We start from the raw sequence: 18335 nt of genomic DNA on the forward strand, positions 1-18335 counted from the left end.
TGTGCCACACTATGTCTGTAATTCCAGGGGTGATGAAAAAATCCTTTGGAAATTCAGTTGTTCAGTCTAGTCAAACACAAGAATGGCCAGTATTTAAGAACATATTGTTGAGAACAGTCATGCACAGATACAGAGATTTGAGAACTCCATCTCTAGTCACTGCAGATTCTGTCAATTTCTTAAAAAAGGAAAAAATGTTCAGTGGTTCAGGAGCAAAATGCATTTTGTGCCTAAATGGTCTACTAGTTACCTACAATACTGTAGTGTTCTTTCATTTAAACTGAGTGTACTAGTGTAGACAGAGTTGATCTACTTTTATCATGGCTCTATGATAATTAAAATTCTTGTTTGGTGGAGAGTTATTCACATCAGTCACTCTTTTTGGTATTGTTACTAAAGGTGCGGTTATCTTCAGCGAAAAATGTTTCTGTGGGGAATAATTTAGATGTTTCCAAGGGAAATTCTAACAGAGAAACTGTGGTCTGTTTATCCAAATGCTTGCAGGTTCTACTATTAAGCAATAAATGTAGAGTGAATTAAATTTATAGATTTTTTTTTTAACTGTTAACTTGCATTAATTTCTGCTACCTTTAGTCATTTATTTTTTTTCTTCTGGAAAGTGTTGATTTAAAATGGTGCAGGCAGTTATCCGTTATTTATGTGAAAAAGACTGAACCCATCTTCCAACAAGCATCCAGGGCACTTACAAATAAATATGCTTGACATCTAATAAATCATTTATCATTTTCTAGTTGCACGTCTCGTTTTTAGATGTTAAGTATTGATCCTTCAGTGTACATGTAAGAATTTGCTTACAAACAGAGGATTTCTCATTTGCTGGATACAGTAATCTTAACCAAAGAGAATGAACGTATTTTTTTAACCACAAAGTTCTTTGCCTTCATGATGCTCCTGTCCTGAAGTTTTTACTCAGAAACAAACAAGTTCAGAAACATTTCTTTGTATGGCCTTTTGTTTATTTTGATTCATATGCAAAGGCAAATAATAAAAAAATTAGTATAACAAGTACTGATCAGCCTGGAATCCCCTCTGGATAGATGAGTAGAAATAAAGTCTGAATAAATAAATGGATACATTGTAGGTTAATAAATCTGACTTTGTCAGAACAAGGATGAAAATGTCTTTTGATGCCGCTGGATCCCAGATGCTTTAATCTCATGACTTCATTGATTTGCTTTGTTCTCCTAGCACTCACATGCCCACAGGTACACCAGCCATTCTTTGTACACATAAATCTGCTTGGGAGCAGCGTTTCTGTTGACAGTAATTAAGTGCCATTGTGTATATAGCTACCTGGTGCAGTAACATGGAAATCAGGCTATTACTGCTATTCAATATTCCTCAACATGCTACTTGCTTTTTGGTAGGAATCAGTATCTTTTCTTGCTCAGAGCTGGTCTGAGAGCTGTCATTGTTAACCAGCAGTTTCTGCAACTGAAAATAGTCTGGAGACTGAAAGCTTGAAGCAAAATTGCAGCAGTCCAAAACACAAACCACTATAAATAACATACACATGCTAAATGACAATTTTTTGCATGTGGATTTGTCATGAGCCGGTGTTGCTGTGGAGCACAGCTGTAACTGCTTCTTACTGAAGAGTAGGACTGCTCTGTTGAACTGCTCTGTTGAACTTGCTGGGCCTTCAAAGTTACTTTTGTGGAAGTAATATGAGGTAGGCTGCAGTTGTTCAAATTGCAACCAAAAGGGGAATCCGAGAGAAATGCTGTGTATGCAGGAAAAAGATTCTTGGGATACATGGAACAATTTTCCTTATTTAATATGGTCATTAAACTTTGAGATTTACAGACAAAAAGTGAGTATACTTGTTGCAGGTATTTTAATAGTTTGCAGAGGTCTAAACAGCTAGATCCTGCTGGATCAACAAACCAGTTTCTGTACAATTAAATGTGTTGCTCTTGTGCATAATTGGCTTCCCATACATCTCATTATTTTCCTTGTAGCCTCTTCTCTGCCTAAGGGGGACCTAGGTTAATCTGTCAACTCCAGTTAGTTTTGAAATTCCTGGGGCCATTTGCAGAGGAATTTCCCCTTCAGAGGCTCCCCATTTCCCAGTTAAATTACTAGAGTGGTAATATAACCACTCACATTGTCAACAGTTCCTTAGTACTAGTAAGACTGACAGTGATGTTAGAGGGATTTTACAGGGCAAAGCCAGAATTCTAAAGAGCATATATGTGTTCATTTGTGTGTGTATGTAAGAAATTCTTAAGGCTTTAACAAAGAACATAGAAATTCATTCTTTGCATTTCTTATGTACATGCAAGTACACATACATTGTAAAAATTTGATTAGATACATTTCCTTCTTTGTCTTTGATGTTCATAAGTAAACAAACAGTAGGCCTGTAGAACCTAGCACTTGTTTCTGAATTACCTACATTTTAGTAAAAATTCTCTGTTGGTCATGAAACTGTAGTGAGAGAGCAGGATTTTAAGGTAACTGAATAGTGTAACAATATTATCACAAAGTAGTTTTGCTTAAACATAGTTACTTAAACATAGTTACTTATTTTATGATACTGTCTAATTGTATTTCTTGGGACATAGAAACCAGTTGTGTCTTTACCTGAAAACAAAAATCTGCCCTGGATTAGGGGATGGATGACTGGAGCAGTGATTTGCATCAGATCCTGCAAACCTTGCTCCTGTAACACAGTAGGAAGAGCTGCTTTTGTGGGTACTGAGAGCCCACATGCTTGGCCTAGAATCTGCTGGCAGTTTGTTCCGTTTTCACTAATACTTTATAAACCTGCCATAATGCTGATGTAGTAGTACGGTCATGTTTTTTCAGCATGCTTTCTCTCAAATCATGAATGACTGCTCATGTTAAGAGCAAAGTTTGCTTTACTTGTTCTCTTTTCAAAGAAACGTAGATCATATGTGGTTGTATTACAATAATTTTTCCTATTGTCATAGGAGTTAACATTTCATTTCCCTAATGTGTACTCATCAGGGGGTTTTTATGTCTCTCCGTATCGAGCTTTAGCAACATGGTACTGTTCCTCTGTGTAGCAATTATATTGCCTGTCCAAAAGTCTGACATACAAGCAGCCTAGCTGACAGAAATAAGCTGGAGCTATTAAAATAACCATAAATGAGGTTGACAATAGGAGCTGTCTGCCATTGTCCCAAAAGATTTTCTGAACTGGAAGTAATGAGTTGAGTTCTAAGGCAGCCCCATCAGGGACCTTCTAATTGCAAAAATTCTCCCTCGCCACCCCCGACTTCCTGAGAACAAGTTCACAAGCTTTGTGAACCTTAGCAGATTTATTACTTTTAGCCCAGACTACCTAGTACTGAATCATAATTTCTGGGCATAATCTGTTATGTAGGCAATTTTAAGAACATGTTTTCAGAACTTTTTTCTCTTATAAATGGTCTAAACACTGTGTTCCATTCATTTGACTTGGTTTGGTACAAATGTGCAGAAAGCAATGAGCAGGAACTGGAAGTCAAAATGTTGCTGGGTCTAATTATTTACAATTCTTTCTCTTGCCCTGTATTTTGTTCTATTTTATGCATTTAACTAAGACCTGCAAAACCTGTTTTCTGAATGTTCTAAAATACAGTCTGAGTTTGGTGCAGAGCTTTAACTATGCATGTCTTTGCTTCTAGGTCTTCATACTATCTCTAGTTGCTTGTTTAAGTAATAGCTGCTTTTAAGTGTTGAACATTTCTGTGTTTCTTCAGATCTCTCTGTATCTACCTTATAAACAAGCTGCATGTAGCAGAGATCAATAGTGACCCTTTCTCTCCCTCCACTTGAACACAATTCAAATTACTGCCATCTGTTCATAGCTCAGAAGTGATGCATAAACTGTTCCGTGTTTTAAGTTTTATGTCAAGCTCTGGATTTGACCACATGCTAGGACTCTCTGGATACCAAGTTTTTCCCCCAAAAAAGTGTTTTACTATGAGTGTGTTGGTAATTTCTATGCATTTACAAAAGTGAGTCTGCCAGGTTTGACTGGACACTGACAGTGTCTGATTGTTTCACCAACTACTCTCTCTGTTGTTCCCTTAGTGTCATATGCAGAAATTGTTTAATATTCAATACAGTAGGTTATTTAATGGAATTTGGGAGTTTTTGAAAATTTGTGCTCATATCAGATTTACCGAAGGTATTGGTACAAAATTAGATTTGGCTATGTATTTCATTACATCTAGACAGTTCAGTGAAGTTAAATTTGAGATATAAAGCAGGTCATGATTTTATTATGATAGAGGTTTTACTTTGTTCAGTTTGGTTTTGTTCAGTTAAAATCTCAAATCTGTTCTGATGATGATGGTTCCTATACTCTGTTAATGGTTCTGTGTGTTCTCGAGACCACGTATTCTCTGCAGTGATATTCTTCCCCTTCCATCTCCCAGAACTTGCAGTAACTAGTCCCTGGAAAGAGAGCAAGCAGTGGTGGACTTGACATCTTCGAAGGTCTTGCAGCTGCACAGTGAAGTGGCATTTACCAGTTATAGAACTTGTGCAAATTCACTACAGTTCTATCAGCTTGCTGATACTGCTAAGTGATGTTACTCGAAACTTTCTAAGCCCTGATTTGTTAGAAAATGAGCAATTTGTCCTTGAAACAGTAACAAGAGTTGCTTTCCATTTAACAATCCTGTCTAAGCATGATTTCTCAGCTGGTAGAACACAAGACACAACCTGAAATGTATACAGCTTTCTGTTTCAAAGAGCTATAACTAAGATTCCCTGAAAATTGATTGAAATTTGCCTTTATAAATGCTGACAAAGGACTTGTAATTCCAATATGTTACTTTCAGCTTATTTTCAGTATTTTTTTCCTAGCTTCTCCTGAGAGAAATTTTCCTGTGTGTTCTCTGAAGCGGAAATTGTAAAATTTAATTTTTTTCATTCCCTTTCTTCAGTACTTATAAAGAAGAAATGTTATCCATATTTAAAAAGTGGATTAAGACCACTGTGTGTAGAAACTTACTGAATATCTAAAAAAATAAATGTGTAAAATCTAAATATGTGACAAGCTGTAACTATTAGAGGGAATGGTTATATTGATGACAGATGTTAGATGATATTTTCTAATGACTTCTGGGGTACATGTGAAAATCTTAACTTTATAGCTGGCAAAAATAATTTGTTGCAGAATTTTTCAAGGGTGGTTGTGTTTTTGTGTGGTGTGGTTTTGTTTGTTGTTTTTTTAAATCATTAAAGTACAGTTAACCAGGATGCATGTAAAAGGTAAAGCTACCAAATTATTTAAAAAATAAATCATAATGTGTTAATTTAATATTCAGCTTTACTCGGGCAAAGTAGAAGAATCGTTGAGTGGTGAAAAAGAAACAATGAAACTATTTCAAACTAGATTGAAATATTAGTTATGCATATTCATATTCCTCAGACATGTTTGCAAACAAGTAATCGGAATTCTTCATGAGTTATGCAAAGTGCAGTATCGATGGTTTGTTGCGAAGTTACAGTCTTCCTAGCTGTGCCTAATTAGTGCTCCTGGAGAAGAGGGGAGAGAAGAGCAGTGAACACCTCTTGTTCACGTGCAATTCAAAGCCAAGCAATAGTTGCTAAAACTTTCTGCTCTCCTTCAGGGCTGCAACCAAGGATTATTTATATTCTGAAACAGTACAGTTTAGTCTGTGTGAATCTTCTAGATGCAAGAAGTCTGTATGTGAGTAGCTTGCATTGTCAGTGATAAGCTTTAAGTTTCTATGGAGTAGAAAAGCAAATCCTGTTTCTCTGTGTGACTGTTGCACTTTGTTCCATAGAGGTGTAAATACGCAGTGCTTCCTGTTCAAGGTGCGTATGTGATACACGTAAGCAAGGCTAGCACTTTTCCAGCTTAGTTTATTTATCAAAAATATTACTTCTCTTAAGAGAGATTGTATATATTTTTTTAAAAGTTCACACTGCCTGTTGCAGGTCTTTAGTATTTCAAGAGTTAGAGTGCAGTGCCTCTCTTGGCATTCTGCCCTGTTTATAGAGTGGATGAGCTGACATTTCACTTCTGCAAAAGGAATCTCATTCCATTCCTTCTTTAGAAGGAGATTGTTTCGAGGAGTTCACAGGATGGAGATTTTGGTCTTTTCAACTGACATTTTAAGTGCTGAATAGTTCCTTGTCTCTGTGGCAGGACATACTTGAAATCTTCAGTGTTTAAGGATAGTTGGTTTGTGAAAAATAAAGACTTGTGTGATATTGTGCTGCCTTTGTTTGTTCTGGTTTTATCAAGTGGTTATTACTTGACTGATCAAATAATGTTAAATTTTGTTGACATTAGCATTGGATGCTATTTTAGAAGAACTGTAGGCTTAAGGCTCAGTTGTCCCTTACACACACTGGTGCTTGGTAGAGGCCTGAGTTACAGTAGCATGGCAGCCTCAGGGAAAGAAAGAATTTTATCTTCGGAGTTCAATAGGTTACATGTTTCAAAACCTTCACTTTGTAGAACTCTTTATGGCATGTAGGGTTGTGGCTGTACTTGGCTGCTGCTTCAACCATTTCCCACTGTTGGACTACAGTGGTGACCAGAAGTTACTGGAAAGAAGTTAAGAAGTTAACAGAAATATAGATAAATTGGCTAAAGGGTTTTTTAAATTGCTCTAGAAGTGGAAAGAATCTGAGCTATGACACTGGTCACAGTTAGTAATAGAATCACAATTTATACTGAGTACTACAGATGGGTGTAGTACTTGTAAATAGTGTACTCCAGTCTGCTGTAGTCTGTTTTCTCTTGTGCGGGTGGGTGCCATAACTATTAATAAATTTGGGGTTTTTTTCAAGTCAACTTGTTTTCTCTTACTATGTCTGACAGGCAGCGTAAAGTGGAGGGGAAAAAACCAAATTAAAAGCCCCATGCATAATACACAGGATTGCACTTGCCAACTGTCCTGATTTGACTGTGCCTCTAGAAATTACTCAAGGGGAAAAGGAGGACGAAAGAGTATGGATGTGTTCCTCTTTGAGGCCTCTGGAGACTGCTGAGAAGCAGACAAGCACTGGGTCTTCTCCTATGCCAGATGCTCTTTCCTGTTTGGTTTTTTTTTGTCTGGTGTTTTTTTGGGTTTTTTTTAATCCTGTCAGCTCTGCTATAGCCTCTGTATTTATACAGCTCGGGAAAATGCTTATCATGTCATGGCAGGTAATCTAAGAGAGGTGTATTGCAGGAAAGGCAAAAGTAGAACATGTAAGAAGAGACAAACAGGAACAGAAAGTCTGCCAAGGAAGTCATCTGTGCTCATCTGTGTTCGATCCGGATAGTGTTGAAGAACTGCACTGACACTAATTTGCACCAAAAGGCAAAGTATGGCTTTTTAAAAATGCTATTTTAGATAAGATGACCTGAAAATATATGCAGCCTATCTAAAGGTAGCAGAGATTTAAGTAGTAAACTGCAGTATGTGGTGAGCTTTTCAAAGATTGTGCAGACAAACCTTAGTGATAGTTTACACTGCAGTGACTTACCGTTTGTTTAGAATTCAAGACAAAGTTGCAGTCTTGTGTTGGTGTGTTGGCAGGCTAGTGCCATTGAGGGACAGCATGCCTCTGTGTTTGTAAGAGGCTTAATCCACTCACCTTTAAAACTTTGATTTGGATTGTTTTTTCATTGAATGTCATATTTGATCAAAACCTTTGTTCATGCAATTCTTAAAATGTTGCCTTTTTTCCCCCCAGAGATGGCTTTTAGAGCAGGTGAAGAAGCTTTTTGATTTGCCCAGCTTATTAGAATTTAGATTAAGTAAGTTTATAATCAGATTTCAAGCATCATGTTCCAGGCCGGGGATTTCTCTTAGTTTGTTTCAAACGTCACTCCCAGGGCAAATTCTGCTAAACTGCATTTTCATGCTTTGCTGAGAAATGAGTGCAGGTTTTGATTTCCATTAAAGAATCATTAATATTGTTAATGAGAGTTCTCATGGATAAGCACACTTAAGGAGGATCATCCCTGGGAATTGGGGGTATTATAGTTTGAGCATTTGTTAATGAGATAGAATTGGCATATGTAATACTGTCAGATTTGAGGTGGATTTATATGTTTGTTTTTGTTTTGAGTGACTTTGGTTGTAGTGACTTGGGTTGTGGGATTTAAATTGGAAGTAATGTTGGTTCTTGTAAAGAGTGGGGTTAACGTTCTGATTTTTCCTCAGTTGCTGTATTCATAAACCAGCCTGTTCCTCCATATTGAATTCTGTCCAAATTCTATTCTGTAGTATTCACTTACAACTGTTGCCTCCTTTTAATGAAATTTGATAGAAAAGTCCTATTGCATCAAGTGGGAACAATACCTAGTCTAAAATTTCAGACATATGAATATTGTAAAATTAGCTCTGATGTCCCCTTGCAGATGACTGAGAAACATTTCATCAGAGCTCTTTTCTACACCGCTCTGGTGGTTAGTGACTGAATATGAATTTCTTTTTATCCTGACCACCTGAAAGGCTTCAAGATTGCATATCCAGCCAAGTGAAGAATGTTTTCGGAATCCTCACTTCAACATGTTTTATTAACAATAATATTTATGAGTCTTTGGGATTACCATACATGCTAAAGATTCTTTAGTGGTGCACTGTGGAAGATTTCTCTACTTGTCTTGCTACATAAAAAGCAAATGGTTTGTAAAAGTTACAATTATCAAATTGCCTCAGCATAGAGAATGGATGGGAAATTTGCTGATTAAAGATTTTTCCATGAATGGGAGAAGAACTAGAGCAGAGGTGGAGCTTTTACAGCATTGACGATACAATAGAAGCACTTATGCTGTACCCCCTAAATGTGCTTTGCACCACTTGAAGAAAAAAGTGAAAATACTTTCTAGGAGCCAAAATCCACTGCTGAAACTGATGATACTGATCAACATCTTACTGATGCTTAATGGATCTAACAGATTGCGAGATTAAAACAAATTAACTCTTACTTAGATTGTTTTATTACTTCTCTTTGATATATGAGTTCCCATCATTTTTCTCTCTGCTGTCTTGAGAACCACTAGAACTAGAAGCCAGTGAATTTATGAACTCCACGAGTGCTGGCTTTCAAACAGCATACAATATTATGCTGCCCTAATATGTAAAATAGGCCACTATAGTCAATGTTTGCAAAAGCAGAAGGTTGGCACACCAACCAATGATACTTTAAGGACTGGTTCTAGACCTGTGATTTGGTAGGATAACTATTGTTATCTTTTTTCATTAAAAAAAAAAAAGTCTTAGTTAAATTATTCTTCTTTGGGCTTGTGTTTTTAGAAGGCTTTTTAGTAGAAGGAAAAACCTTAGAAGGTTTTTTAGTAGACTACTGAAGTTTACATGCGTTTGTATTCATCATTGTTGCATAGAAATTAAAGATGAAGCTATTAGTGTCCTCATAGGCAAAATCAGGAAAGATTTAGTGTTAAACTTGCAGGAGCAACTTCAACTAGAGTAATGAGAAAAGGGTGGTGTTTTGTAATTACTGATGTAAGGTCAGATTGTACAGTAACATTAAAAGGGAAGAAAAACCAAGTACTCTGTGTAGTTGTGTGCATTTACTGTTGATTGTGTTTTGTGACATAAGTACTGATGCAGAACCAGAAAATATTCAGGTTTTAGTAGTCAGAGCTTCCCCCCTCCCCCAGACACATGTACTGGATCTGTATCTGTTCCAGTTTATTGCTGGGTGGAAACAGCAGGAAGATAGCTGAGTCATGTTAATAGACCAGTCATTCCTTCCCTCGCTGTGCCTGCAGCTTTGAGTGATGAAGGAGAACTAGGTGTGGTGGCCTTTCCGCCACTCCACTCAACGTGCAAGGGGTGAAGGGAGATTTTTGTTCCCCATCTTCCTGTCCCCTTTTGCGTGGCTTTTATACTGTAGGAATGTTATTTTGAGTCTTCATTTTTAATATTGTCAAAGTAATCCACTTATGTGTGATGCCCATCTCTAATAAGTTTTCCAACTTGCATACATACCTGTCTATTCCATCTGTTTTCAACTGTAAGTGGGGTACATGAAGCTTTTTTTAAGTACCCTTTATGCCTCTAGGAAATGTTCATTCAGGAATTAATCTGTTGATTAGTGTTAAACAGTTATGTAGGCGTTTTTGCATATCTGGCTGATAAAATCATTTTCCTAGATGCTTTCTATTTTAGTTTGGAATTATAAACAGCACAAACAGAAAAAACGTTCACCCAGCAATTCAGGATCTGTTGGGTGAGAAACATGAGAAAAATGGAAAAATAGTTTTAGTGAATGAGATTTCGTGTTACTTTGACTAATGCTTGCTTAGGGTGTGGATGACCCTGTAGAAAATCGTAGACATTCTGAAAACCAGAGCTACTCTGTTGTGTAAACATCTGTGTTACATGACTTGTTCAGTGGTCAGATGATCAGACAGATTACAAGCCTTTCATTGAATGTTTCTGCAAAAGTCAGTGTGAAATATACAGAAATAATGTCATATATGCAGATCTAATTTGAAATGAAAAATGAACCAAAAAATAAAGTTGCCCATCTTTACTGTATTGTACTGTTAGCCACTACCCATACTATCCCTATAATCTTTTTACATATTTCTTTTTGAAATACTGTTGTTGGTTTTTTTGGTGTGGTACTCTTTTCCCCTTTTTCCCTTGTGAAGTATGGGACTTAAGAGAATGGACACCTGATAACTGGTAGTCCACAAAAGCAAGTAGGTTCAATCTTTTTCCTTGAGGTAGGCTTTGATAACTAAAGGTAGTAAAATTTGTAAATGCCAGGTGAGCAGATTGCAAGAGGAGAGCTCCATTACCACAGGAGTCTCTTCTTATGTTTCTTTAAAATCAGGCAAGGCTATCTTAAAATTCATCTGTCACTTCTGATGTAGCTACTGTTAACAAAGCAGGACAGGTGTAAAATGATAATGGTTGCTCAGTTCAGCACATAAACTGCCCACTGTATTCTGCACGGATCGCAAGCAACAGAGCAGCATTTCTGGATGCCTTGCTAAAAGGAAAATTAATACAGTGTAGTCTTGTGTTTAGTAGGACATGAAGGTTTTACAAAATCTTCCAAGGCATACATGGAATCTACTCTGTCTTAAGATGGAGTGCTTGCATGCCACATCCAGTATTTCGCTTTAGAAATGAGGCCACAGTAATTAACAAATTTATTTACTCCCAAGCAAGTCTCCTGTCTGAAGTAGAGAGCTGCGAAAGGTGTAACATGAGTTACAAAAATAGAATCCTGGTAACTGCGTGCTCTTCGAAATGGGCATGCAGCTTTGAGCAATCTTATGTGCATTAACAATCAGAAATTATGCAGGTAACCACAGGAGAAATCCAGTGACTACATAGGATTATTACTTTTTTTAATAATAAAACTGTCATAAAAAATGTAAATACTGAGCTGAAGAGACCGGAAATGTAAAATGTCGATATCCTTAAAATTAACACCTTGGCTTAGTTTTTGATGATGTTCCTCGGGGGGTGGGGTGGGTGGAGGGGAGGAAATTATAAAGTCACCAGTTTGCTTTCAAGAAAACTTTTATAGACTGTATGTAATGCATGTATATTTTCAAGTTGCAGTGTCTCTCCTTTTTATCCCAGTTCTGAAGCCTTTGACACTATATAAAACCAGTTTCCACACTGACATCTGGTGGTAGTTCTGAAATGCTGTGTTGCTTGAAATGCTATATATGGGTATTTTGCAGGTCTAAGACTGGATGCTATCCCCTCCAGCCCTTCTGAAGTGATCTTATTGACACCTTAAAATTTCAAATTATCATCATCAGACTTTTATGCAGCTTCCCAGAAGGCAAAGAAAGTAATAAGTAAATGAGTAATTCCTCAATATTTATGTCATTTTGCTCAGCCAGTACAATGCAGTAAAAAAAGTGCCTGGGGTGTGTGAAGGAAATGATAGAGTTAATTCCTTTCCTGTAGAACAGAACACTGTAAAAGCACAGTGGCATAGTTTTATCGAGGTCCTATTTTACTGATGGTATATATATGTTGTATGGAGTAAATGAGCTTAGCACAAGGGCCACATCACGCATAGTCATATTACGTGGCTGTATCCAGAGTCCAAAAGCAGCTGTCGTGGTGCTCCAATCCCGATTAGGCCTGGTGTGTCTCAGTGTAACAAACAATAAGAGCCATGACAAAGCCCTTCAAGATTTCCACAGAAATGGTTGCAAGGGCTTGCTCTGTCCCTTACCCTGACATCTATCAGGTTCGTTTTAAGTTCTATTTAAAAAATATCTCAGATTGGACAACCTGTAAGAGCGACTGGATCAGGAAGAGGAAAGTGCAAAGTTTAATTGTGCCACGGCTCCGTGAATCTGTTTGACATTCATCCCCCATCACATAGATTACACTGCGTCATGTACCCTTTTGCCATGTGGATATTATGACTGTACCTGTAGAGTAAGCTGCTTATAAAAATAGATCTGTATTTCCTTCACACTGGATGAAAACTTAAGTCCCTCATTCTTTATTTAGTTCTGGCTCAGACAAACTCTTGTAGACTCAGCAGAGAGATTTTTATCGTTTGTGAATTGTATAGCTGTTCCTTAAATGGTAACTCATTGTACGTGTGTAAAATGGAGCTAAGCGCTGCTTTCCATTGCCAGACTAATGGCAGCCATTGGTTGGTCCTAATGCTACAAAGGTTAGCTTCAGGTATAACTTCTGGGGTTTTCTGTGAAATTTCTGTGTGAACCCAAATAAGCACATTAAGAAAATTCAGTTAACTAATTCATTTGGGCATATAGATAAGAACGTTTCCTGTTTAAGTAGCTGCTCATTAACATGAATAATGGTAAACAGTTCAAGAGTTTGGCATCTAAATCAGATGTTTTAATATGGTATAAAATTCACTATAACAGTGATGAGTAAAGAGGGTCATTCAAGTCCCAAAAGACTGTGAATTACTCATTATATTTAATCTTTTAGGCAAAATAGCTTTTATGAATAGTGCTAATTGATCTGATAAGTCTCAAAGGATGTTGGAAAGGAAATTAAGTAATATATTGTTTTAATATCTGTAATGCATAATTGCTGAAAGCTGTTGTAGTAATTTTATTTTTTGTGGCTTCAGGTTAGCCTCAATATGTTTATCTGTGATTCTACAAGCTCTGTTAATATACAATGTCGGTTATTTTGAACGTGTATTCACTTTTATTTACTCATTTATTTAAACTTGTTGCTTACTCTATTTTTACACACTTCTGCAAATTTATTGAGCATTTTCTATTTACCTATCTTTCTGTTAAATAGGTGTTATTGAGACTGCAGATCGCCTGGATCGTGAGACTACTTCACATTACTGGTTAACTGTTTATGCAACAGACCAAGGCATAGTGCCTTTATCATCTTTCATTGAAATCTACATCGAAGTTGGGGATGTTAACGATAATGCTCCTCAGACCACAGAACCAGTTTATTACCCCGAGGTCATGGAAAACTCACCTAAAGATGTATCCGTCGTTCAGATTGAGGCATTTGATCCAGATTCTAGCTCAAGTGAAAAATTAACCTACAAGATTACAAGTGGCAATCCACAGGGATTCTTTTCAATAAACCCCAAAACGGGTAAGTACAATACAGTGTTTTATTTTACATATGAATGAATCAATATATTTGCATAAATACATAAAGCAGGCAAAATCAAGATCTTTGGTTTAACATTGTAACCATGCTTTCACAATAGTTAAAGTTAACCTAGTATCTTGGGCTGTGTCAATATTAGTAAGTTAAAGAAGTAGAACAGGATTTCAGAGTGAAGCAGTTGGTTCAAAGTACTTTACATCCACATCATACACATTTTGGGAAAGTTTGCTTCAGAGTAGCTCCACTCTACACTGCTCAACGCCCGTTTGCTTTTTTTCTTTTCTAGTGCAGTAAATATACTCTTGGAATACATATTTTAGCTTAGTTTCATCCAAACTGGTTTTAGCAGCCTCAGTCTTCCAATTTTCACACATAGGTTTCTTGTCAGGCTTTTTTTTTTTTCTCCAGGTAGTGTTAGTCTAAGCAACGCAAGCCATTTATTAACTGCAAACTCACTTGCCTCACAGTCAGAAGGGTCTATCTTTGCAAGTAACTGTTGCTGTTGTAAGAGATAGAAAATCTGGAAGATAATTTGCAGGTATGGTTGTTATGTAATGAAAAGAAAGAGACTGAGTTCAGTGGTTGTTTGGAAAGTTTCAGAAAAAACATACTGAGGTTGTAACAGGAAAGTACAAATACAAGAAACAAGTGACCTGTAGCTGTGAATTACAAATAGTGAAATGTGTGTAGGGCAGTGAGACAGGAAACAAATAAAATAGTCCATTTTAACTGAAGCTACACAGCAATTTTAAAAACAATGTAAAGGTTGCCTACCATCACTTGCTTCTGAATGACATAAAGAAAATAGTACATATACAGGTTGTTTTTTCCACAGGTCTTTCCTAATTGTAAAGAAGGGTTTGGTTTTAATTAAATAATATTTTGCTGGGTTGGGCACAGCTTAGCTTTTCATATGTTGCGTTTAGGTACTATTTCACAGTAAAAATTACAGGAGAAGCTTCTGATTCACTCAGAAATTTCTTCTCAGAATCCAGAGGTTTTCAGACTAGAGGTGCTGTAGAGCTGTAGAGAGTGACTTTAATCTGTAACAAACCTAGTAAGTAGAAGGGAGCAATAGAAGCCTTATTCATTTAGCTCTTGCTCATTCATGGAGGGAATTTCAGGGGATTTAAAGGAGCAAAAACTGGGTGAAAAAGATGTTTTGAAGGCTGGGTTGACACTATGGCCTTCATTCTGTTTCATAGTTGTTTCAGCTCAGGGTATGAGACTTGCGTGCTGTATCAGCTGTAATTGCTGTGTCAGCAAAGTTCTGAGTGCAACCACAGGTATGTTATTTGGGTTATTTCTGACAATAACTTCTTTGTCAGCATGTGCTGCATCTGCTTGTGAAGATATTGCCAACAAGGACATACAAAATAGCTGTAACAACAAAAGATCTTTAGCACAGTTAAAGCCTATATCTAAATACTATATTTACGGAAGTGTTGGTAAGAAGTAAAACAAGGAAAATTCAACCCCAGAGTCTTCTAAAGTGAATGCAGAAACTGTGTGTGTACTTTATTTCTATTTGTCTTTCTCTGCTTACACATGATGCAGAAGGAAAAATTTTCTACTCATCTATGTACTTCCTCATCCTTTCTGTTTTTGAAAAGTACTGTTTGCTTGCTACTTTGATTAAGATGACAAGAAATATCAGTGATATTGATAAAACTGGGAGTAAAATTGCCTGTGAGTTGAGTGGAAAGAATTGAGTGACTGCACTGCTCAAATTGCAAGTGAACATAAACTCTACCTACATTCATTTACTCTTTACTGTATAATTAGCCAACTATTTTTGGTTGCTGTTTCCTTATTTTTTCGTTAGCCCATTTTCTCTTCCTCTTTTGTCCACTCCTTTCCTATTCCTCTCTGCCTTCTGTGTCATTATGCAGCATTTTCCAAACTTTGTTTTTAAAAAAGACACTTGCATGCCTCCCTTACCTAAGTTTTGAGATGAAGAAACATCTTTATTCCTATTTAATGGATAGAAAAATTAGGGCACCAGGAGATTGTGACTCGTCTTCAGACAGAGTTTGTAGTTTTCCACATCAGTAGCTTACTGCAGATCTCATTTATGTTAGAAAGGGAGCTTGAGGGGGCTCAACACACTAAATAGTGAAGTGATAAGGAACACTTAATAGAAAGCTAATAAAGATTTTCTGTCAAGAGAGTTTCTTACCTGCGTTTATTGTAGCGTGCATACTGTAGAAGCAAGCAGTGCAATTTGGAGTCCTTCTCGGCTCTGTGTTAAAGGGGGGGGGGGGGGGTTGGAACACAAAAAAAACCCTCAAAAAACCCCATAACAACAAACCACCAAATGAAAATAATTATTTAATTATATTTCAGAATACAAGCACTGAGAAGAAAAGCTTCTCCCTCTGATTCACATTCAGCAGGAGAATTTTTTTTTAATACAGTTAAAATCACAGGGATAGGTAAATTTATTGAGTAAAAATTTTTGCTGTTAAAACTGTAATGCTAGATAGACATAATGAAGATGAAGAGGAGGGGAAGAGAAGAGGTGGACAGAGGAGAAGAGAAGGGAAACCTCTTTGGCTGGTTTCAGTTGTGTTCCTGGAGTGCACTCATACAAGTTCAATGATTAAATAGCTAGCTAATGTACATTGTCTTCCTGTTGCATAGGACACTGGATTTTATGCGATCTAACAGGCTGTCTTGTTTTTTCTGTATGTGTTCAGTGTGAAACTGTCAATCTGCAGTAGGCACTAACACAGTGATAAGATGAGTTTTGACTGAGGTTATCAGGGTTGTAACTTCCCAAGTCTCTCTTCTGTCTATTAGAAATCAAATATGTTTAACTTGAATAGATCTTATTTGGGGTGAAAGTGCTTTCACTAGGATTGGAATGTTAAGGAGTTGAAAAATCACTTTGAAATAAACTAGTTATTGTTGTAGTTATAACACAGTGTATTTTATCTCCCTCAATTAATTAAAATAGGTCTCAGCTGAAGAGTACATTTGACTAGAATTAGTGAGATCAAATCCTGTCTTGTTTGCTTGTGCAGGTATGTCACCCTTGTTGGATGTTGTGAGGCTATGGCACTGTGAGGTATTTGTCAAAGTAGGAGAAACCTTTGCAGGGCCTCAGGTTTCCTTTCCAGCCAAAGGGGACATAGGGCTGGAATATGAATCGAGTCTTTAACTGTATCCCTTTATAACACTGAAAGTGACAGAGTAAGAGAGTTAAGCGTGTGTGGTGGTGTTTCTTTGGGCCACTGTGCAACCCCAAAGGCAAAATGAGGACTGTAATGGCATTCAGTCCCAGTCAAGGAAAGGCAAGTGTTGGGATTCTTAAAATACGTGGTGAGTGCTAAAAATATGTTTCAGCTGATACTATGTTACTGTCTCCTCTCCAGGTCAAGGATCCATCTTTTCCTGTCTCTTAACACTATGGTATTGTGGTCCATGGCTAGAATTCCCACACATAATAGTAATACAGATTATAAGTAGCAATAACCTGTATGTAACCTATGTCAAGTAAAATACTGCTTTCTGTTCTCTGTAAGTAGCTAATTCTTTTCTAGAATTTTACAGGCGCCACACTAAGATGTTTGTGTCTTTGTGCAACAATACTGAATTTTTAGATGGTGAAACTGACTGACATGGACCTATGTAGGATATAGTTCATCTTTCACAGAAAGAGATTTCTTTTCACAAGAACTATTGATTGTCTGATCTGCTTCTCAGAAATGCTACTAGCTGAAGTAGTATCTATGTGCTTCTTAAAATGATCAGTTTCTGAGTATCGCCTTCAGTAAATCTTCATTGGCACTTAAAAATATCTTTCTTATTTTAAGTAATTATAAAATAACTTAAAGAAACATTGCTAAGTTTTTCTTTGCATGCAGAACTGCTGTTTCACTTTTTTGGAGCAGGATATATAACACAGTACATCACAGGACATTTAGTAATCTTTTGAGATAGACCTGGTCTTTCATTAAAGCAAATGATGTATCATTTTCTTAAGTTCCAGAGTTTCCACATAATGAAAAAAAGCTGCTATACATGTGATCTGGCCAGGTGGAATAAAAATAGTTATCATAATACTATTTGCCAGAAAAAAATTAGAGCAAGGACTAATTCTACAACTTTGATGCACAACCTGAACACAACTGTAGACAAATATGTAAGCTATGGTAACTAATTTATATCTGCTTAACTTCTTAAAAAATAGCTTGCAATTAAATGCAGAAGTAATTGACAAAAACAAGAGTTCCAAGGTGGTTTAATATGTTTAGAAGGAAGGAGTTGGAGTTGGCAGAATTTGATAGCTATTCAGAACACACGTCCTGGGACTCTATGCTTAATCTCACCACTTAACCCTAGAGCTATGGCACTGAGGATCAAAAAAAATTTGTGTTTTCAGCAACACTCATGTAAAGCAAAGGATTATATAAGAGTAAACAAGTTCTGAGTTTTGTGCTTGGATCTCACAATGTACAATGTTTTTTCTGGTATGTATAATGGAAAGTACTTTAGTGATTTTTCACTGTTTAATGTGGGTGTGGTTTATTTGCTTGTGAGTTGTTCGTATTGTTTTCTTTTTGTATTTTGTAATTACCGTGCAACAAGGTCTAAGGCTTTGAACTTAATTATCAGAAACTAGCAACTAAGAATATTTTGTATTGCATTGGATGCATTTGGATTCATTGCTTTCTCAGACAAAATGTATAGACAAAAATGGATGCTTTGAGGAACGAGTAATGAACTGTTTCACTTAAAAGTTAGTGA

The 18335-nt window shown here is 36.7% G+C and overlaps 1 protein-coding gene across 2 annotated transcripts in view; it reads left to right on the forward strand.

Moving 5' to 3' along the window:
* The window catches only part of FAT1 (FAT atypical cadherin 1), a 104531-nt gene that overhangs the window by 16470 nt on the left and 69726 nt on the right, over positions 1-18335 (forward strand). For both annotated transcript variants that reach the window (XM_059817978.1, XM_059817976.1), the window contains exon 2: positions 13251-13565. In XM_059817978.1, the coding sequence (XP_059673961.1) occupies positions 13251-13565 (315 nt within the window). The remainder of the gene's footprint in view (positions 1-13250; positions 13566-18335) is intronic.

The sequence above is a fragment of the Gavia stellata genome, chromosome 5, assembly GCF_030936135.1.
Source record: "Gavia stellata isolate bGavSte3 chromosome 5, bGavSte3.hap2, whole genome shotgun sequence".
NCBI lineage: Eukaryota > Metazoa > Chordata > Aves > Gaviiformes > Gaviidae > Gavia > Gavia stellata.